Below are 22,946 nucleotides of genomic sequence, written 5' to 3' on the forward strand. Positions count from 1 at the left end.
GTTACATCTCACCCAGAATAAGGAGAACTCGGAGCCTATTCATCTACCCCCCTCTCAATGGTACCCGACGCAAGAAACTATACGACAGCCTTTTGGCGACACAGGCAGCGAAGATCGACCCTACCATCTCCAATCTACTGATCAAATCAACAGACATTAAAGTATTCCGAAAAGAAATCAAAACTCATCTTTTCAAAAAACACTTCCCATAGCACTAGAATATACTCTCATGAATACCACCACCACTACCACAGCAACACCCTCAACATTGTACAACTCACTACTGTCCCCCGAATGTATTATTATTCATCACAGTAACCTATTATATACTCACTCTCTTCCTTGTAATTCTCCTGGAAATGTCCAGACTACCAATTGTAACTTGCTATATACATGATTCTTTGTATTGTAACGCTCCTGGAAATGTCCAGACTACTAATTTGTAATCCGCTTAGAACCGCAAGGCACAAGCAGAATAAAAATCACTAATGTAATGTATTGTAAATCTGTTTTATCCTTGTCAACCTCTATGTATTCATCCCTTTACTCCTGATGGAATTCCCCAGGTTCACAGAATTGCCCGATTTCTGCACAGAATTTGGTTGCAGCAACACTCTCTCTTCTACATTTGTGGCCTTCCATATGAATTGCTGTTTGTGACATCTTCAATTAACCTGCGCTGGCTCTGCAGGCTTCCCTCTACTGTGTCCTGCCTCTGAAGAAAGAGGAAGTGGCATCATCCAGGGCAGGCTGCAGAGCTGACACAGATTACCTATGAACATCGCCATCACTGAGGTATATGGAGGAACCTTAGAGGGATTCTCAGAGATGCTGGCTAGAGGGGTAGGGAAAATAAGAAATGCTGTCTTGAGGGGGAAAGGGGAGAGAGATATGGTGGATTGGAGAGGATGGGGAGAGAGATGCTGGCTGGAGAGGATGGGGGGTAGAGAGTGAAATACTGGCTTAAGGAGGCGGGTGGGAGATATGCTAGTTCAGGGGAGGCAGGGGTTGGAGAGTTGCTGGCTTCGGTGGGAGGGTTCTTAGATGAGGACTAAGCATAGAGATAGCAATACTGAAGCAATGCTAGGCACGGAAAGAAATGCTTGATGGGGAGAGCATTGAGGCAGGGGCATAGAAGGAATGCTAGACATAAGGATAGTGCTTGAAAAGGGTTCTGACAGTCGGATGATGGATTCAGGGAAATGGAAATGTACACAGAGAGGAGAAGCTTGGGATAGAGAAATGAAGAGGGGGGGGGGGAGACAGAGGGGAGATGCTGGACAGGACAGCTAGGGACACAAAAAAGAAGATGGAAGAATTAGAACTATAAAATGGACAGAAAAGAGATTGGGACCAGAGAATGGAAAAATGAAATGCTCAGACAATAGAGGCAGTAGAGAAAAAGCATTTTATTTTTAAATATTTTAAATGGAATATGACTAATAATTAGCAAAAATATTGTTTAAACTAAAGAAATTTGCAGGATTTGCTAATTTTATGTGCAGAAATTTGAATTTTTTTACACAGAACTTCACCAGGAAATCCCCTTTACCCTTGAGTCTCATAATGCTATTTAGTAATACTAACCGTTGGTTTCTCTTTATGTGGAGCTCTGGAATTTGTTGCGATTCTTATTTGTTGGTGAAATATCAGCTGCTAAAAGAATTTCTTCAGTTCACTGATGTCCTGAAGGTTTATTTTGTTTATATTTAAAAAAAATTTAATCCAGTATTTAACACTATTCTTATTTTACTTGTCTTATAGGCAAATCAGCATGCATAGAAGACCAGTGTCTGATATATTAAAGGAGTTAAGGTGTCAGATTAATTCAAAATGCACATCAAAATTAAAGATAAAAAGAAGTGATTTTTGGCGCAGTGCCTTGAAAGGATTCAAGTGTCGCACTTTTTGTCCGACAAATACTATTAACGTCCAGTTTCTAGAGGGTGGATCTTCACAGAAGGCACCTAAACCTTTTAGATCTAAAGCAGAATTCTTCTGTTTATTGATGAATTGTTTGCAGACATCATCGTTGTTTGAAGGTGGTGCTTCAAAGAATCTAACCCTTAATCAACAAGGTAAATGTATAGATGGTTTAATTGTTTATAACTTTTTAATGGCTTGGAGTAAAGTTGTTGTTTGAGACTTAAATCCTAATTATTTTATGGAGGACAGTCATTGTAATTAGACCATTCATGCATCTCTGTTTTAGATGAAAGCATTTTATAAATTAAGTGAGAAAAGTATGTGGAACATGGCTATTACTTGTTTCCCAATTGCTCTGCTTATGTGTGTGTGTGTGTGTCTGACCTGAAGGAGAGAGTAAAAGGTCACATATAATGTAACTGTATCCAGACATTCCATTGCAAAAGAAACGCAAATCGTGACCAGTGGGTTGTTCTCCTTTACCCACAAGTTTTGCAGAAGAAATCTACTACAGCAGCGGTCTCAAACTCGCGGCCCTCCAATTACTATTTTGCGGCCCGCGGTCTGTACATGATCTCAGAAGCGCCTTCTGCCACCGATCACCGTTGCCAGCGTCAGCTGCCTTCTGCCCCGATCGCCAGCTGACTTCTGCCTTCTCCATGGATGTGCAACATTTGCTCTCTCTTCCTGCCGCCGATCACCGGCATCAGCTGGCCTTCTGCCAGCGATATGCTGCTGGGCCTCCTCTTCTTCTCACCCCCGGACCAGCAGCGGCAGCTCAATGTGATTTTAACTTAGTCACACAGCTGCTGCTAGCTTTAGTTTAGTTTTAACCGCAGTTTCATCAGGCAGCCGCAGGGCCTTTGCTAGGCCAACCCACTTCAATGATACGAGCTGGGCCGGCTTAGCAAAAGCCCCGAGGCTGCCTGATGAAACTGCGACTAATGCTAGCGGCATCTGTGTGACTAAGTTAAAAGCACACAGTGAGCTGCCGCTAGGCTACAGAAAGGAGAGGTATTGCTGGACAGGGGAGAAGGGGTACTGCTGGACAGGGGGAGCAGGGAAGGGAGAAGGGGTACTGCTGGACAGGGGGAGAAGGTAAGGGAGAAGTGTAACTGCTGAACAGGGAAGAGAGAAGGGGTACTGCTGGACATGGGAGGTAAAAGGAAGGGAGAAGAGGTGCTGATGGGCAGAGGAGAAAGGGTACTGCTGGGCAGGGGAGGAGGGAAGGGTACTGCTGGACGGGGGGAGGTAAAAGGAAAGGATAAGAGGTGCTGCTGGACTTGGCAGAAAGGGAGGGAAAGGAAAGGTGCTACATACTTGAGAGGAGGGTGAGATGGTGCATTGTGAGAGAGCATGTTGGGCTGGAGGTAGGTGTCATAACCCTAGCACTAAGGCTCGGCTTGTGCCAGGGAAGGCTCCTCCTAGCCCTGGCTTGGCTTTGACCCGGGCTAACCAATGTGATGGGTTAGACAGAAAGAAAACAGAAAGTTCTGATTTACCATTTAAAACTCAGGTTACAAAACCCTGGGGGGGAGAGGGATATGGGGAGATCAGCCTGCAGCAGAAGGAGGTGCCTCATTCAAAGCAACGGCCTAAGAACACAAGCTTAGGTAATTCACAGCAACTGGGCCTAATTAGAGTCCCAGGAAAATCCCAGCAACAGCTAAAGGCTGCCCTTCCCCCTTACAGAACAGGGCGTGGTCGCCTCTGTGCTTTAGAGGCAGCACTGAGAAGGAATAAGGCAGTTTACCCTGGGTCAGCCCAGGAAGGAGGTTCCCAGGACCAGTCTCCTGAACCTCAGAGGAACCAGGACATAGAAATGGTAGATGCAGCCCCTGTTCCTGAAGCCAGCCAGCTTGCCAGCCTGGAGCCCATGGAGTTTTTGGACGCTTCCATGGAACCAGATGCCACAGCAATGGATATAAGTTAAGTGCAGTAACTTTATCTTTTTGGCTGTGCTTAACTGAATGAACTTTGTTACTGGTTTTGTTTTCTTTTGAAACCTGTATGCACCTGTTGGAAGCCTGATGAGCAGTGCTAGGCTCAAGGCTAGAAAGGTGCCAGAATCTGGTAACATTAAAACCAGGTTCATTTTGTTTGTAACATTTTTACCTTTTTGCCTTTTTTATGGCTTATTGTGGACAATGTTATGAACTGTGTGAAGGGATAGTAGTTTGGGGAGAATTCACACAAGATCCTTGGGTGGGATTGTGGGGCCATTTGTGGCAAGTATATTAGAAGTGGATTCGGCTACTCCCCTCCTCCACTAACTGCTTATTAAGTTGGTTGGAGCAGGCCTGTTGCAAGCCAGGCCTAATTGAACTCTTGCATACAATTTTGAAGGTCTAGTAGTCTGATTCTTACCCTGCTTAGAATCACAGGATTATTGGGACTGGACTATCAAAGACTGTTGCAGTGCTTACCTGTTGATACCAGCAAGGAAGATGAGGGCTTGATGGTTTTACAGTCCGGATGTTTGTTTTTCCATGGTTTTTTTTTTTTCATGAAGCAAATGATCTAAACCCCAGCTTTAGGGGACAAGGCACTCAATAAATTGAGACTCGGTTATATAAGAACTTTATTGTTCCTGATTTGTTTTATTTTGTTGATTGGAAACCAGCAGGACCTCCAGCATCTCCTGGAGGCGCGTTGGGCACAGGCTATTCTGGGTGCTGACCGGGACCATCGTTCAAGCTGGCACCGGCGGTGCCACATAGGAAAGAGGGATGCTACTCGAGGAAAGAGGGATGCCACTCGAGGGAAGAGGCAAGGACAGAGAGAGAAAGTGTGCAGGAGGCAGAAAATGTTGGACCCATAGAGAGGGCGAGATGGATGGGGAGAACAGAAAGGAGGAAAGGAGACATGTTACACTGTGGAAGGGGGAGAGAGCAGAGCATGAAAAGTTGGACTCATGGAGAGAGGGAGATAGAGATATTGGTTGGTTGAGGGAAGGAGGACCAGAGGAGAAGCATGCAGGAGGAAGAGAAAAAAAATGTTGGACTGGTGGAAAGGAGGTAGAAATATTGGACTGGGAGGGGGGCCAGAAAGAGGAAGGGAAGGGAGATGGACTGCATGGGGCAGAAAGGAAGGGAAAGAGAAATGTTACACTGGGGAGGGGGGGGGGAAGGAGAGAGATATCAGACCATGGAAATAGGGAGGGAAGGTAAGACATGAAAAAGTAGATTTTGAGAAGTTAAAGGAAAGATTTATAAACTACAAAGAGTTTTACCTCATGCAAAATTGTCATTTCTTTAATAAGACGTTAACTATTCTTTCTTTTATCCCAGGACAAGCAGGCAGGTATTCTCACTAGTGGGTGATGTCATCCGACAGAGCCCCGATACGGACATCTTGCAAGCATGTCTTGCTTGAAGAAACTCAGAAGTTTCGAGATGCCCGCACCGCGCATGCGCCAGTGCCTTCCCGTCCGATGTACCGGGCGTGTCTCCTCAGTTCTTTTCTTTCCGCAGAGCTGAGAAGTTTCACTTCATTCTGCGCTGACTGAATTTCAGTAAAATTTGCCTTCTTTGTACCGCGTGATTTGTTTATTAGTTTATTTCTATTTAATTTAGTATTTCTTTTCAAAAAAAAAAAAAAAAAAGAGTTAAAATTATTTCTTCCGGCGGTTCGGCCGGGCCGGCCTCGTGGCTTAGGCCCAGCGCCTTCGACCTTGCGGCGACGATTTTCCGGCCTATGTCCCGGCCAATCACCGGTTTTAAAAAGTGCAGCAAGTGCCAGCGTGCAATTTCGTTGACGGACCCGCATCGACGCTGTCTTCAGTGTCTTGGTCCAGAACACATACCGAAATCGTGCCGGCCTTGTTCCACGCTTACTGCGCGCTCATTTAAACGGCGCTGCTTGCGCTGGGAGTCGATGTTTAAGATGGAGACTGCTAAGGAGCCGTCTGCTTCCACTTCCGCTATTCTGGGCGCTGACCGGGACCATCGTTCAAGCCGGCACCGGCGGTGCCACATAGGAAAGAGGGATGCTACTCGAGGGAAGAGGCAAGGACAGAGAGAGAAAGCGTGCAGGAGGCAGAAAATGTTGGACCCATAGAGAGGGCGAGATGGATGGGGAGAACAGAAAGGAGGAAAGGAGACATGTTACACTGTGGAAGGGGGAGAGAGCAGAGCATGAAAAGTTGGACTCATGGAGAGAGGGAGATAGAGATATTGGTTGGTTGAGGGAAGGAGGACCAGAGGAGAAGCATGCAGGAGGAAGAGAAAAAAAAATGTTGGACTGGTGGAAAGGAGGTAGAAATATTGGACTGGGAGGGGGGCCAGAAAGAGGAAGGGAAGGGAGATGGACTGCATGGGGCAGAAAGGAAGGGAAAGAGAAATGTTACACTGGGGAGGCGGGGGAAGGAGAGAGATATCAGACCATGGAAATAGGGAGGGAAGGTAAGACATGAAAAAGTAGATTTTGAGAAGTTAAAGGAAAGATTTATAAACTACAAAGAGTTTTACCTCATGCAAAATTGTCATTTCTTTAATAAGACGTTAACTATTCTTTCTTTTCTGCGGCCCTCCAAGTATCTACAAATCCAAAATGTGGCCCTAGCAAAGGGTTTGAGTTTTAGACCACTGCTCTACAGCTTTTCAGTTACGCCGCCTTGTGTCAGTGGGCAGTGCCCAATCTCCTCAGTTTTACCTTCTGCAAGTGTATTGAGGTGTCCTTTTTTTCTGCTCTGCAAGTAATTTATTATTTTCAGATTTTATTTCAAAATTTGAGACTTTCCATTACTCCAGAGGTTCCCAGGATTTCTGGGACAGCTCTGCCTGTGAGAAGATATAGTCTCTGGATCAGAGGGGGGGGGGCAACCCTTTCACACGACACCTATTTAACTGGCCTGCACTAATTCTTACGATAACTTGAGGTATGTTCCACTGGGAGTTCAGCTCGCTCCTGATTTATCAGGCACTTGAGTGCAGACTGAGAGGCCTGGTGTTGGTCCAGAGGGCTATAGTGGGTGCTGACTGTGTCATCGTCCCCTCCCCCCCTCTGAAAATGCATGAGGAACTATTGGGGTCGAGGGTTTCAGACTCTCAGAGCCTGTCTAAACTGCAGCCCAAGGTAACAAACGGCTGAACAATCCTGTATACTTGTTTGAGACAGAAGTCTTCTCCATTGTCCAGCTGCATTGTGAGACTTTGGGGTGGTTCAAAAATTGACTTTAGAGGGTCTCTGGTGCTTCCTATAGGGTTCCCTTCTTCCAAAAACCCATTTTCTGAAATTTTGAAAGTTTAGCTCTTCCAGTCCATTTTCTGGTGCCAAAATGCTGCCACAGTGGCCATTTTGGATTTCCATGATTTTATTTTAAGACTCTCTTTCCATTTTAATAAGTGTGTCATTTTGGATAAGCGGGTTATCTCTCCAAGATTGTGAGCCATATGATCCTCTTACTTCACTGGGAGCTCTACTGCCACCTACAGTTTTTCCCTTCAGCACATGAGCCGGAAGGACTGTTTTGTTCTGCTCTCTCCCTTTTTTATTTTATTCAGTATTTTCAAAATATTTTTGGTGTTTTTAGTGAAGTGATCAGAGCTTTCTGTCTTCAGTGTCAGCTCTGCCTGCGTGGAGAAGAAGCAGACATATGTTCTGCAGCTGACAGACCAATCCCTGGTGGTATCTGTTAGCCAGCCTGCACTTATTTTAGAGCTTGGGGCTGTCTCCACTTACCGTCCTTCACCTACTGCTTAGCAGGGGTTTGAGCGCAGACTGTTAGGCATCCGTAGAAGGCTCAGCGGTGTCTTGCAGGATGCCGGCTGCATTTTTGCCACCTTCTGGTAGTGCATTCGTCAGTCCGTGAGGGTGGGGATATCGGATGTCGTACCTGACTGGCAGCTTTAAAGATCAGACTTTAGATCACAATTGAAAACCTATTTATTTTCTAAATACCTGACCAACTAACTCTCTTCATTCCATGAATTATGATTTTCTTTAGTAATTTTTTGTAAACTACTTTGAACTAATGGTTACACCAGGGGTGTCCAACCTGCAGCCTGAGAGCCGCATGCGGCCCCATGAAGTATTTTGTGTGACCCCGGTCAAGGGCGATGCAGTGTTTTCCTCTGCTATCCCTGGGTGTTTACCGTCTTGCCAGCTCCCTCCTCTGTCTTGCTGCAGCATTTGGGCATTTGTGCGGCCCCAGAAACATTTTTTTCAGCCAATGCGGCCCAGGGAAGCCAAAAGGTTGGACATCCCTGGGTTACGCGGTCAACAAGCACAATGTTTATGTTATATTGAATTATGAATGCAATTGGCAGCCAATGCAATTGTCGGCGATATGGAGTTATATGCTCGTATCTTGATGTTCCAGTTATCAATCTAGCTGCAGCATTCTGTACCACCTGCAAAGCCCTGCACCTGGTCTTAGCTATTCCCAGGTACAGGACATTGTGGTGACCTTTTCTATTTTTGGAGCCTGGATATGGTGACTGTTCCATGAAACAGGACGCAGACACCCTTCAGCCCAAAAATCAAAAATTAGTCATCACAGTGTGACTCTTCGTTACCTGAACCAGTTTTCTTATCAGAATTGAGGACCTATTTATGAAATGCATTTCAAGAGAGCTGTGCTCCTCCTGCACAGTTTTGCTGCACATCGGATTTGCTTCCTCAAGCTGTAGTCTCTCAGGGTGCATCTATTTCACAGTCTACTTGAATATCCCTATTTTCCCAGACCATAGAAAGTTTCTCAGATTTCATTTTCTAGAAAATCATTATCAATTTTCTGCTCTACCATTTGGTCTGACGATGGCTCCTCACACCTTTACTAAGGTTATAATTGTGGTATCAGCTCACCTGCACAAGATGAGACTGCAGGTGCATCACTACCTGGACAACTGGCTGATCAGACCCCCTCATCCAAGAGTCGGCACACAAAGGATCATGTGATCCGAGTCCTGGAGGACCTGATATTGTAAATGGATTGTAAATTATTGGCAGGGCAATTTGTCGCTGACTCAATTCCTGGAGTCCCTTGGAGTCTTGTTCGACATGGCTGCTGGCTGAGTCTATCTTCCAGTGGCAACAGATAGAAGCTGTGCTTTCAGATTTCTTGTCTCGTGGACAAGTCCACGTCAATGGTATGGGTGAGACTATCTTCAAGTCCATGACGGCAACAATAGATATATGGTACCTTTGGCAAGAGTACAAAAGGAAGTGGGAACGGACAATAAACACTCCACTGAAGATCACTGATTGTTTATTTCATAAAAGGACACAAGCAGAAGCTGTGGACCCGCCACAGCATTGTGTTTTGGCGTCTGAGGAACGCCTGCATCAGGGGTCACTAAACATAAAGACATAACGCAACATGTTAAAACACATCATATAAAAATTAAAAATATAAAAAAAATTTTTAAAAGCCATACAAGTCTATGAATACCAGAGGCCAATCATGTAAATAAATAAATACATTTGCCAAAGATATATATATATATGATAATGTTTATGGCAGGTATGGGATAAAACAAAGCTGTGTAGTAAAAATATGGAAATAGGACCATCAGAATACCATATTTCATCAGGAGAAATAGTCTAAAAAACTACAGCATAAGATAATATTTATATAAGACAATAAAAGAGCGCAAAACATGTAGCTGCATAAACAAACTTCAAAAGCTATTTGATTGAAAGAACAAGTTTTGTAACAAGCTAGCAATCATACAGGATGTTAATGCAGAAAATCTCAAGTGTAACACTACATATCTTTGTAACAAAATATCAATTTTATAGAATGTTAATACAGAGGATCTCGAGTGTAACATTTCATGCATTGTAAAACCTGAACTGAAGAAAGAGGAAGGTGAGTATAAAGAGAGATATGAAAAACCACAACAAAAAGAAAATAAGTCAAAAGAACACAGAAGAAAATCAGAGGACAATGTAGAAGGAAACTATCCCATCAGCATAGCTGTAAGGGAAAACCCAAAATGCTAAAATGACACCAACAATGTTAACAATACAGCAAAAACTATTGAAAAATAGCACAGAACACCAACACCAAAAAGGAAAATATGTAGAACTATATGAAAGAGCCTGCCGTACTGCACAATTAAAAGCGTATAAGAATACTGATATAGCTGCATGAGAGAAGAAACAGCAAGTAGCAGTGTTAGAAACAGGGGCAAGAAATGCTGAACAAGTGTATAAAGAAAGAAATGCACCTCAAACCATATTAAAAAAGCACAGAAACTGAGTAGAATCAAATAAACCATGAAGCGTGTCCACTTACCTCGGTCCAACTAACATGCCAGAGTAACCAAAATCACTGAAAAATGTGGAAACATTTTTAAAAAGGAAGTCGCCATTGCTGAAAGCATTTAAATAACCAGAGGAAACCACACCCATAAAACAGAAAAATAAGTGAAACCACCAAAAAAAAAGGAAGAAACACTTCTGAAATAAAAGAAAATATACTAAAGATGAACAAAACAATTATATAAGTTATAAATTAAACTTAGTTAAGAACTGATAACATATATGGGAGTGTGTGGCGCAGTGGTTAAAGCTACAGCCTCGGCACCCTGAGGTTGTGGATTCAAACCCACGCTGCTCCTTGTGACCCTGGGCAAGTCACTTAATCCCCCATTGCCCCAGGTACGTTAGATAGATTGTGAGCCTGCCGGGACAGACAGGGAAAAATGCTTGAGTACCTGAATAAATTCATGTAAACCGTTCTGAGCTCCCTTGGGAGAACGGTATAGAAAATTGAATAAATAAATAAATAAATATAATGTATAAGAACTGATTGGCAGGAAGGCGGGAGCAAGAGCCCACATGCGTCCTCTCTCTCACTGTCCACTATCTCTCATTCCCTCCCTTGCTGCAAAGGGAGTGGGGAAAGAGAGAGAGGGATCCAGGGCGCCCCTTTGCCACATCCAATATTTCTCCCTCTCTTATCCTCCGGACTGTGTACAGTATCTTTTGCCCCTCCCACCAGCCCCCATATCCAACATTCCTGCTTCTATCACCCTTCTACAGTTCCATTCCACATCTCTTCCTCCATTCCCTCCACCACCATGTCCAACATTCCTCCCTCTTGTATCCATTTCCATCTGTCCCACTGTTTCCTCTCCACTACCACATCCAACATTTCTACCACTTATCTCTCTCTACCTCACTCCTCCCATCACCATGTCCAATAATTCTCCTCTTTCTTCTTTTCCCCATATACACCATCTCTTTCCTTGTCATCAACAGCAGATGAATCCAGAAACTAGTGGGATTACAGCCATCAACCAGCAAGTGGAGATAGAGAGACCAAGTTGTCCTCAGCCTTATTGGATGCATAGCCTCCTGGCCACTCTATCTCCAGCAGGCTGATGGATGGGTTCCTCACAGCCCCTGGATTCTGTGGGTGGATTTGAGCTGGGCCTGGCTACTTAGAAAGAAGGGTGTCTGGCAGAATACTGGCAGCTTTGGAGGTACACCTGGGCCCCCCAGCTTGCTACTTCACCATTTTGAGGGTAACACCTGCTCACCACAGGTCCCTTTCCCTATTGGACATTCTGCCTTCTGTGCTTTCTCCTTTCCCAAGGTCGGAAAAAATATATATATACATAGTACAGTTTTAAGGTGTAATGGCTTTCAACAGCTGCTTACACCATTGGAGGCTACATCTCTCGGACTTCCTTAGGTCTGTGTACCAGCTTCTTCAGTTGGAGAGCTTTTTCTTGCGAGTCGGCAGGAGACGCGAAGAAAGGTGCGACGGTGTTCAGCTATGTTGCTCGCAGCCATCTTGTCCCAGCAGGGTAGTTCAGGTTTGAGCTTTGTGCTCCCTGAACGCTGCACACGTGCAATTTTGGTGCATGCGGGAAACGGTCGGGACAATGGTGCAGGTGTCAGCGGCGGCCAGCTTCGGCCAGGAAGCCCTGGTTCCGGTATGTTTTGGGCACTCTTCGAGGGGGATTTCTTTAGTGCCTTTGGGGCAGTGGTGCTCTCGATATTGTGTTGGAGGCCGCCGTTCCAACATACCCTTTTCCCTCTTCGACGGGAGCGACCTATTTTGGGGCCAGAGCCGTGCTCCTCTGCGTTTCATCTCTATGAACAGGGAGGTAAACGCTTGGAAGCATGCTGGTAGCATGTTGCGTTGCCTCTCTAAAGGGGGGGGGGCTAATGCTGGAGGGGATTGTGGCATAGTGGTTAAGCCTTGGCTCTCTGACCTTGTGGGTTTACACCCCACGCAGATACCTTTGACTCAGGGACAAGCCACTTAATCCTCCATTGCCCCAGTATATTGGGAAGATTGTGAGCCCACAGGACAGATAAGAGACAATGCTCAAAGGATCTGTATGTAAACCACTTTGAGGGTGATTGGATAACTATTTAAAAAGTTACTGCTGACAATGCTGGGCATCTCTAAAGCCAGACAAATCATGGGTTGCATACGAAGGAGTTTCGTTAGCCGTAAACCCGAAGTCATAATGCCATTATATAGGTCCATGGTGAGACCCCATCTGGAATACTGTGTACAATTCTGGAGACCACATTACCGCAAAGATGTGCTGAGACTTGAGTCGGTCCAGCAAATGGCCATACGGATGGTCACGGGGCTCAGGGATCTCCCGTATGAGGAACGGCTGAATAAACTGCAGCTCTACTCCCTAGAGGAACGCAGGGAGAGGGGGGACATGATCGAGACATTCAAGTACCTCATGCGCCGTATAGAGGTGGGGGAGGATATCTTCTTCTTCAAGGAACCCACGTCAACACGAGGGCATCCATGGAAAATCAGGGGAGGGACATTACATGGCGACACCAGGAAATACTTCTTCACCGAGAGGGTGGTGGATCGATGGAATGGTCTTCCGATGCAGGTGATTGAGGCCAGCAGTGTGCCTGATTTTAAAGCTAAATGGGATCGAAAGGTGGGATCTCTTCGCAAAGGGAGGTAGGGGAGGGTCATTGATGTGGACAGACTTGATGGGCCTTGGCCCTTATCTGCCGTCACCTTCTATGTTTCTATCTCAGATTAGATTGGCAAGCCTATTTTATGTCTGGGATGATTGGCTGTGGGTAGGCTGGCGCTATTCTCACTTCTAAGGCTGTTTCCCTATCAGGTTCCTAGTGTCATGGTTGGATATTCTGGCTTGGGGCCTAGGGAATAGGTTTTGTGTTTCCAGTGCATTGTCTTGCAACCCTGCTGGTTATCATAGCCCAGGTTTGCCCTTAGCACTCATGGTATCAGGGTATGGCTTATGTGCCTCTTTGATTGTTGTTCCAGTGCCATCTTCCTTATGTTCTGCAGAAAACCATATAGTGTTGGGCTGGCTCTCTCCTTCGTTTCCCCAGGATAGCAGCCTTTTATCTGGCTACTTGGTGCCAGCATTCTTCTTGGTGGCAAATGGTGCTGTTAGTTTGGGAGGGGAAGAGAGTGGCACGGGGGTTAAAGCTACATACTCAGCCTTCTGAGGTTGTGGGTTCATATCCATGTTGCTCCTTGTTACTCCAGGCAAGTCACATAATCTCCCATTACTCCAGGTACACTACATCAGTATTTCTCAATGAAGCAGTGATTTATAACGATAGCATTCCCTTGCCGCAGGGGCACATCACATTTAATGGGCAGACAAGCCTTCTACCTTTCAACTAGGCATGTTTAGTCCTCCCCTTGGTTTGGGGACTGGGTGCTGGGGTCCTTCTAGGCCAGCAGTCTCAAACATGCGGGCCACATGTGGCTCTCCAGGTTTTATTTGCAGTCTGGAGGCATCATTCTCTTCCTTTTGGAGCAGCAGCCAGCTCGTTCGTTCAAAGCCGCGGGTTGACGGCTCCTTGCGCTATCCACTCCTGCATCGGAAGCCTCCCTGATGTCACAACATCAGAGAGGCTTCAGACGCAGGCGCGGATCTCGCAAGGAGCCGCCACCCGCGGCTTTGAACGAACAAGCCGGCCAGACATGCTGCTGCTCCAGTGGCGTACCAAGGGGGGGGAGGGGGCGGTCCACTGTTCTCCCTAGAGTGCGGCTCGTCTAGAGTAGTGGTGCCGAACCTGCTTCCCTTCCATTCTCACTGCTGCCATCGGGGATCAGGCCGGCATCGTGTTCTTTGATCTCCCTGCTTCTCTTCCCTGCGGGGCTGACCAACTCTCGCGGCCCGACATCAATTCTGACGTCGAGAGGACGTTCTGGCTAGCCAATCGTTGCCTGGCTGCCCGGAACGTTCTTTCCGACGTTAGAATTGACGTCGGGCGGTGAGAGTTGGTCGGCCCGGTGCAGAAGAGAAGCAGGGAGATCTCTGCCTGTTCCCGATAGCGGCAGCGGCAGCAGCCTATTCTGCCACGGCAGTGGCATGGGGGAGGGCAGGAAGGAAGGAAGAAAGAAGGTGAGGTGGGGACAGGGAGCCAGAAAAAAAAAGCAAAAAATGAGGCACGGAGGAAGGAAGAAAGAAGGAGGGGGGGGACAGGGAACTAGAAACAAAGCAAAAAATGGGGCACGGAATCAGAGAAAGACAGAAAGAAAGAAAAAGTTGGGGGAGGGAATGAGGTCTGGAGGAGAGGAAGCATACAGGAGGCTGAAAGAAGGGAAGAAGTATTGGATGCACAGTCAGAAGAATAAAGTGCAACCAGAGACTGATGAAATTACCAAACAAAGGTAGGAAAATTATTTTGTTTTCAATGTAGTGATTGAAATGTGCCAGTTTTGAGAAAGAAAAGATATTAAACTAAATGTGAGGGCTGCAGAAAAAAATGTAGTACTTGGAGGGCCGCAGAAAAATAGTTAATGTCTTATTAAAGAAATGACAATTTTGCATGAGGTAAAAAAAACTCTTTATAGTTTATTTATCTTTCCTTTTAACTGTTAAAGGAAAGTTTTATCCTATATAATAAAAGGCTAACTCGCGCATGCGCACTCCTATTTGCGTGCTTCCATGATCAGTAGTTCCGTGGCCGCATGAGTGCGCATGCGCGAATCCCCAGCACTTCCCTACACTCGCCGGAAGGACTGGACTGTACGAGTCCCCAGCACAAGCGTGTGGCCGACCCAGGATCGTGGGAGGATGCGCCGCGCAAAATGCTGCACACGTACTGGAGGGGAGGAACATACCGGTTCTGCACATACCGGCACAAACCTCCCTCCAGCGTGGAGGGAGGTCCCTAGCTTTCCTGTGTGGGAAATGCCTTTTAGCGAGGGGAAGGATAGTTTTAATTTGTGGGAGGATCTGGTGGTATTAGGGTTTGAGGAATTCCAAGAAAGAGGGATAAAGGGAGGGAGGATACCATATAGGATTTTGAAAGTTTATAAATCTTTCCTTTTGGCTAAGTCTTAATAATAATATTGTCATTTATGGTTAAAAAGACATATGATTAAGAAACTGTTTTATTTTACTTTTGTGATTATGATAAACATACCGAGGGCCTCAAAATAGTACCTGGCGGGCCGCATGTGGCGCCCGGGCCATGTGTTTGAGACAACTGGTGTAGACCATATGCAGAAACCTTCTGCCTAATGTGCGTCAGTGTCCAAAAAAGCAAATAAGATGTTAGGAATTATTAGAAAAGGGATGGTAAACAAGACTGACTGTTTCAATGCGTCTGCATCGCTCAGTGGTGTGACCTCACCTTGAGTATTGTGTTCAGTTCGGGCCTCCTTATTTTAAAAAAAAATATTTGGGACATGGCTTCGCAGCGTACCGGGATGGTCGGGTGAATAATTAGCTCCATTTATACTAATATAAGTCAATTTTTGTAAGTCACGTCGGAGTACTTAAGCTGTTATTATGGCATCGGATAAACAAATAAAAATATTTTGGCGGGATTAGGATCGGGGAGTATAAAGAGATCAAAGCTGGAGTCGGTCTCCCCGTCAACGGTCCCTTTGCCAACGGAAGAAATTGAAAACAGGGACCCCAATTCCGCCAGATCCACTCAAAAACTGAAACTCTCCTTTCCCTCTCTAAAAGGCGTTTCCCTTGTAGGAAAACTAGGTTCTTCCCTCCCCTTCAGAATCACTCAGCTCTGGAACAACCTTACCTCCCCTCTTAGGAATCTGAGCTCCCTCCAACTCTTCCGTAAACAACTGAAAACCTGGTTATTCTCAAATATGTAACTCCTCCTCCCTCTCTGGTTAATCTAGTCCTAAATTTTCTCTTCGTTTTTCCTCTTCCCTATATTGGAGTTCCTTTGTACCCTAACTCTTGTTAACTGTGTCGAGCTTTACGAATGTAGAGATGACGCGGTATACAAACCTAAGGTTTAGATTAGATTAGATTAGACCTGATAAAGGAGTTACAGCTGATTAAAGAAATAGTGCTGGACAATGCTAAAAATATAAAGGATGTTAAGGAGGAAGTGGTAAATCTTACAAAGAGAATGCAGGCAGTTGATATTAAGTTAGAACAGTTAGAAAAACGAGCTGAGAAGACAGAGGCAGAAATGGTGATATGTAAAAAGGATCATAAAGAAATAGACTTATTAAGGAAAGAGCTGGAGGATTTATCAAACCGATTCAACCGAATCCGTGCCAGGATTCAAAGATATATATAGTACCGAACTTTGCAAAAGCTACTGCACATAGAAGGAAACACTTTTGGATTTGCGTCCTCAATTAAGATCATTAGGTGCTATGTATATACCCGGCAACTATGAGGGTGACCTATGAGAACAAAACTTTTAATTTTGAGGATGCAGTAAAACTGAAGGAGTATTTGGAGCAGTATGAATTGCTTATAGTCTCTTAATGATACTTCCTGGTAACTATTTCTTTTTTATTTTTATTATTGTTTTTGTTCATTTACTTATTTTAGTACCTTCAAAGATCTACTTTTGAGGAAATCGAATTAACAAAATCAATAGTTCTTCAACATGGAGTTGATACAGTTAAAAATTTGAAAGGGCTCTACATTCTGACAAGGTCACGTGATCATCTGTATCAGTTGCTTGGAGCAGAGTTGTATCAGAATGTTAGTCATAAGGAGGAATAAACATTTTCTTTGGAGTTATGTTTATAAATACAAGAAGCAGTAGATGGAAATTTAAAGTGAAAATAACATTGGAGGTTTTGTGAGCTATTCTGAAAATATGGGGAGATCCGAGTGTCTTGAAATGCAGAACTGTGAGGATCGCTTGTATGATACGGCTGGATCCTTGCCTTGCATCTTGCTTTTAGATCTGATCTCTGCCCAACCTAAAGGTGTGTTTTTTTTAGTTTAGATCGCTGGTTTGCGATTTGAGGTTACTGCACCTTGAGGTTGAAATAACTTGATGACAGCTTCAGAAGTTTGGATAAACCGTTGCATTATGAATGCCTGGGAAAGTTAAATATGACTTGCCATTATATGCTGCGCTCTGGGCATGTTTATTTGCTTGCTGTACTTATGCAAAACATAATTAATTTTTGGCAATCTGTCAAATTGCTTGCAAAAAGTGAATTTGGCTATAAGCCATATTATGAATCTTCCATGGTGGTATGAGCCTGAAGTTTCATAGAAAATGGAGCATTCTGTTTAAGGAAAGTAACATTATATAAGTCCTATGCTGAAGGTGAAAGATTGTAATAACTCTGAGTTTATACAAGACTACATGGATTTGTTATAATAGAGTGTGAATATTTTAATTGCCCAACAAAGTTTATTTTAAGGTAAGATTTGCTTATACTTCAGATGTAGCCTTTTATATGTTTTCAAGTCTACATTTAATTGATCTCTTAGAGAAGGAGTGAATATGGAGATGAACACTTTGAAAGGGATGGAAGATGGAATTTGATTTCTGAATATTACTGGGTTATAATTCGTATGCATGAGAAATGTGGTGTGTTGTCATTAAAATGGAGTGAAATAAGGGGAATATTCATGGATGTTGAATTTGCCAATTGAATCGTTGTTTAGTACTTTTGAGTTTTAGTCATTTGGTAGGGAAGATTGATTTTGTTGGGTGGATGAATAATAATTTTTTATCTGTATGTTTAATAGCAAATTTCCTTTCATATTTAAGGTTTGAAAAAAAAAAAAAAAAAGAATGGGAGCATAATTTAAATGATTCCCTTATATAAAATGACTTACATTATATTTTTAGGAAGATTATATCTACAAGAATTATTTGTGAACTTGGCCTGAGGGGAGTTTTTCATTTACTTGACCTTGTATGTGCGTTTTGAAGCTGGCACTGTTATTTTGGAGGGGAGGGGTGGGTTGGGGGGGGTATTGGAAGGGTTTTGGGGAAGAGGGAGGGGACCAATTTAGATTTTCAGAGTGGGGGAAAAGATTATATAATAATTATTTTGTGGGCATATGTAATTATTGTGTTTCAATTAGTATCGTGGAGTTTAACATTTTTTCATTAAACGTTAATGGCCTTAACCATCCGATTAAGAGAAAAAAGACGTTATTATATTTAAAGCAGCAGAATGCGGATGTTTTATCCAAGAGACACACCTATCTGGGGATGTATCAAAGAAGCTAGTGGGTAGGGACTGGATGACTTCCTGGAAGCGAAGGGGATAAAGGATACAGATAAAGGTTTACCTTACAGGACATTGAGCGAACAGGGTATGGACATTTTAGGTTAGGTAGGGAACACTTACAGGTCATGCGACCTGGGGGGTCGCCGCGGGAGCGGACTGCCGGGCACGATGGACCCCTGGTCTGACCCGGCAGAGGCAGTGCTTATGTTCTTAATTGAGTGAAGGATTGTTTCTTTGCACCTGCGGCAGGGGAAAAAGCTGGTGTAGCTATCCTAATTAACAAAAAATGCTCTGCAGTATTTAATATGGTGACTGCAGATCCTTTAGGTAGATGGTTGCATGTAGACATGAGTATGGGTAATACTACTGTGGTGCTTTTCAATATATGTGCCCCTAATTCGAATCAAATTGAATTTTTTAAAACTCTGCAACAATTAGTTTTACCACTGGCTGCTAGCCATTTGGTAGTGGCAGGGGATTTTAATGCTGTTATGGATCCTTTATTGGATAAAAAATCTAGTAAAATCATAAAATCACTTGGTTTGGATAATTTTGTAAATTCCTGTAATTTGAAAGATATTTGGCGAATTCTTCATTTTAATGATCGAGAATTTTCATTTTGTTCACATGTTCATAAATCCTTTTCTAGAATCGATTATATTTTTGTTTCTGATCAGTTAATACAAAATGTTAAGCAGGCTTCCATAGACCCAATAATTTTGTCAGATCATGGTGGTGTGTGGATTAGATTAAATTTTTTGATCAAAATAATGCTAGGCCTGTTTGGAGGTTTGATAATGCACTGCTTGCGTACCCAAAATTTTGTGAGGATTTTCAACTAAAAGTTAATGAGTATTTTCAAATTAACAATACAGAAGAAGTCTCTATAGAAACCTTGTGGGATGCCTTTAAGGCAACCATGAGAGGACAAATTATTTCATTTTCAGCTTATACAAAAAAACAACTAAAAAAGCTATTTTCTACTTTGGAACAAGAAATTAAGATCTTAGAGTTAAAATTGATTGGAAAATGGGAAAATTCTACTTTACAAGCTCTTTTAAAAGCTAAATGTAAATATAATGAGATTTCTTCTAAATTGGTTAGGAAACATATTCTTTCTCAGCAAGCTTTGTATTATGGGAACTCAAATAAGGCGGGAAGATTATTGGCAAATTATCTTAAAGCAAAAAAGAGGAAGACAAAAATAAGTGCAATTAAAGATGAAAAAGGAGATATTCATTCTCAAATTGGACCTATATTAAAACAATTCTTAAATTTTTATAAAGACCTTTATTCTTCTGTGCCTTATTGTGATAGAGAAAAGGATGGTTTAGAATTTTTAAATTTAATTGAGGGTCCAAAAGTTCCTGATCATATAAAAAGAAGTCTGGAAGAGCCGATATCATTAAAAGAACTACAAACAGCATTGAAGTTTCTTAGAGTAGGGACCGCTCCAGGTGGTGATGGTTTTACGGTAGAGTTTTATAAATCATTCCAAATTACTCTATTACCTTATTTATTAAATTTGTATCAGAAACAACTAAATAAAGGTTGTATTTCAGGCACTATGGCAGAATCGTTAACTAATGTTTTGCCAAAGCCAAATAAAGATCCCATGTTGGTTTCAAATTACAGGCCTATTTCTTTCATCAATGTAGATGGTAAATTATTAGCTAAACTTTTGGCTATACGTTTGGCTAAGGCTCTTCCTTATATAGTTGGCATGCACCAAACAGGGTTTGTTGCTCAGAAATACTCTTCCAATAATACTAGACTGGCCTTTCATATGTTACATCTAACAAAAGATATAAGGGATCCGTCTTTCTCTGTATCCTTGGATGCGGAGAAGGCTTTTGATCGGGTAGAATGGACCTTTATGTTTCAGGCCATGGAGTGGTTTGGTATTGTTTCGGGATTTATACAAATGATTCAAACCTTGTATAGCTCTCCTGTTGCTAGATTATATAATAACAATAATTTCTCAGATTGTTTTAAATTGCAAAGGGGGAGTTAGACAAGGTTGTCCCTTGTCTCCTTTGCTTTTTGATATAGTACTTGAACCCTGTTATTAGCTATTCAACAAGTAAGGAGATACAGGGTATTCCGAGGTCTGGAAAGGAATATAAGGTATCTGCTTATGCGGATGATATACTGTTTACTTGATTTGATTGAGAAATTTGGGAAATTCTCAGGTTATAAAATAAATTGGTCTAAATCAGTTGTTCTTCCTCTAAATGTAAATTGTACAAGAGGTTTATTTGATTCATTCCCTTTTATATGGAAAGAGGAAGGAATAAAATATTTAGGAATCTGGTTAAAAAATACACTTGATGAGACAATGAAAGTGAATGAAAGACTTTTATTGCAAAAAGTAACAGAGTTATGTGAGCAATGGAATCCTTTACATTTGTCTTGGTGGGGAAGAGTCCAAACTATTAAGATGATTTTGCCTGTTGTTTGTTACCAAATGGGTATGATACCAGTTTTTTTTCAGGGGTCTTTTTATGAAAAGTTGAATAGTATTCTTACTAAATTTATTTGGCTGGGTAAAATTGCAAGAATTGCCTTAGTGTCCTTACAAAAGCCAATTGAGGAGGGTGGGGTAAATTTTCCAAACTTCTATAGGTACCATCAATCCTATATTATGCGCCAGGGTATGTATTGGGACCTCCCAGAACTCATGGAAAAGCTACCAGATTGGTTATGGTTGGAATGGCAGCTCATGTTTCCCATTAGGCTTGGTCATCTTCTTAGTATTAAAATGCCTAGGATACGTAAAAACAATAGAATATTAATGGACACATGGAAAACTTTATGATATATTAATAATTTAACACCTCTTCCAATTCAAAAATCTACATATCAAAATATATGGCTAAACTCCAGGATTCAAATAGGCGGTTTCAAGATTGTCTTGAAGGTTTGGATTAAAGCAGGTATATATACCTTGGATGATGTTATATCTAATGGTAAGCTGCTGGATTTTTCACAGTTGCAACATAAATTTGGCCTTGATAAAAAACAAAGTTATAAGTGGTTGCAACTGAAGCAGGCTATTCAGGCAGGGTTCACTGAATGGAAATCTCTTAATAATCAATTTAGTTTAGAATTCTTATGCTTTCAGGCAGACTTCCTCGGTCACCAGGCTGCGCAGTGGTATAAATTATCTGGATATTTGAATAAGAAACCAAAAACTGGACTTAGAGATATTTGGAGCATTGAGATTAAGCATCAAATTAATGCGTCTCAATGGCCACGTATTTGGTCCTGGAGGATGAAGTGTACAATGTCTGCATCTATGAGGCAAACGTGGTTTTTCCTGTTGCATAGAGCACTCTGGACCCCTGTTCGTTTACAAAAATTGGATTGCTCTAAGTCTAATAGATGTTGGCATTGTCATCTCGATGCTGGATCATTTATTGTTTTATTGTCCATTTATTAAAGCTTTTTGGCAGTCGATTTGGGATCAAATAAATTGTATCCTGGAAAATCATGTAGAATTGTTATATGACACAATTTTATTTGGCATGTCTATGAGAGCTAAAAGTCAAATATCCTCAAATAATAATAAACTTTTAATGATTTTAACTGGAGTTGCCATTCAACAAATAACATATAATTGCAAAGATTATAAAAGATTAAATTATTGTTTTTGGTGGAACTCAGTGTGTCACATGTATAAAATGGAAAGAGCGCTAGCAGTTCAAAAAGGATATTTTAATAAATTTAAGGATGTGTGGGGGCCATTAATAAGTTATTATAATGAATAATCAGCATTTTTCCCTACTTACTATACATATTGTTGGAGGTGGGGGGTGGGTTTTTGAATTTCACTAATAAATTATAGAACAAATAGTATAAATTAGTATATTATGGGGTATATATTTGTTTAATATAATTTTGGGGTTGGGGTTAAATCTTCTTTTTGAGAAAAGTTGTAGAGTTTCAAGTGATGTTGTATATTAACTGTTGATTCTTCTGTACACTTGTAAAATCTAAAATGAATAAAGATTTATAAAAAAAAATATATATATATATATATATAGCGGCACTAGAAAAGGTTCAAAGAAGAGCGACTAAGATGATAAAGGGTATTAGCTCCCCTCGTATGGGGAAAGACTGACGAGGTTAGGGCTGTTTAGCTTGGAAAAGAGATGGCTGAGGGGAGATATGATTGAAGTCTACAAAATGCTAAGTGGTGTAGAACAGGTACAAGTGGATCGATTTTTTTACTGCATCAATATTTATAAAGACTAGTGGGACTAGAGAGTAATACTCTTAAAACCAATAGGAAGAAATATTTTTTCACTCAGAATAGTTAAGCTCTGGAATGCATTTCCAGAGGATATGGTAAGAGCAGTTAATGTTGCTAGTTTTAAAAAAAAAAAAAAGGTTTGGACAAGTTCCTAGAGGAAAGTCCATAGTCTGTCATTGAGACAGACTAAGGACATAGCCGCTGCTTGTCCTGGATCGGTGAAACAAAATAAAGTCACTACTGAATCATCTGTATATCTTTTGTGACTTTGTCCTGGATCGGTAGCATGGAATGCTGCTACTAATTGGGTTTTTGCCAGGTACTTTTGACTTGGCTTGGTCTCTGTAAAGACGGGATACT

At 42.3% G+C, this 22,946-nt stretch overlaps 1 protein-coding gene across 2 annotated transcripts in view; it reads left to right on the forward strand.

Annotated features, from left to right (window-relative positions):
• G2E3 (G2/M-phase specific E3 ubiquitin protein ligase) overlaps positions 1–22,946 on the forward strand; it is a 176,097-nt gene that overhangs the window by 126,024 nt on the left and 27,127 nt on the right. For both annotated transcript variants that reach the window (XM_033953452.1, XM_033953451.1), the window contains exon 11: positions 1,765–2,078. In XM_033953452.1, the coding sequence (XP_033809343.1) occupies positions 1,765–2,078 (314 nt within the window). The remainder of the gene's footprint in view (positions 1–1,764; positions 2,079–22,946) is intronic.

Source organism: Geotrypetes seraphini, chromosome 7, assembly GCF_902459505.1.
Source record: "Geotrypetes seraphini chromosome 7, aGeoSer1.1, whole genome shotgun sequence".
Lineage (NCBI taxonomy): Eukaryota > Metazoa > Chordata > Amphibia > Gymnophiona > Dermophiidae > Geotrypetes > Geotrypetes seraphini.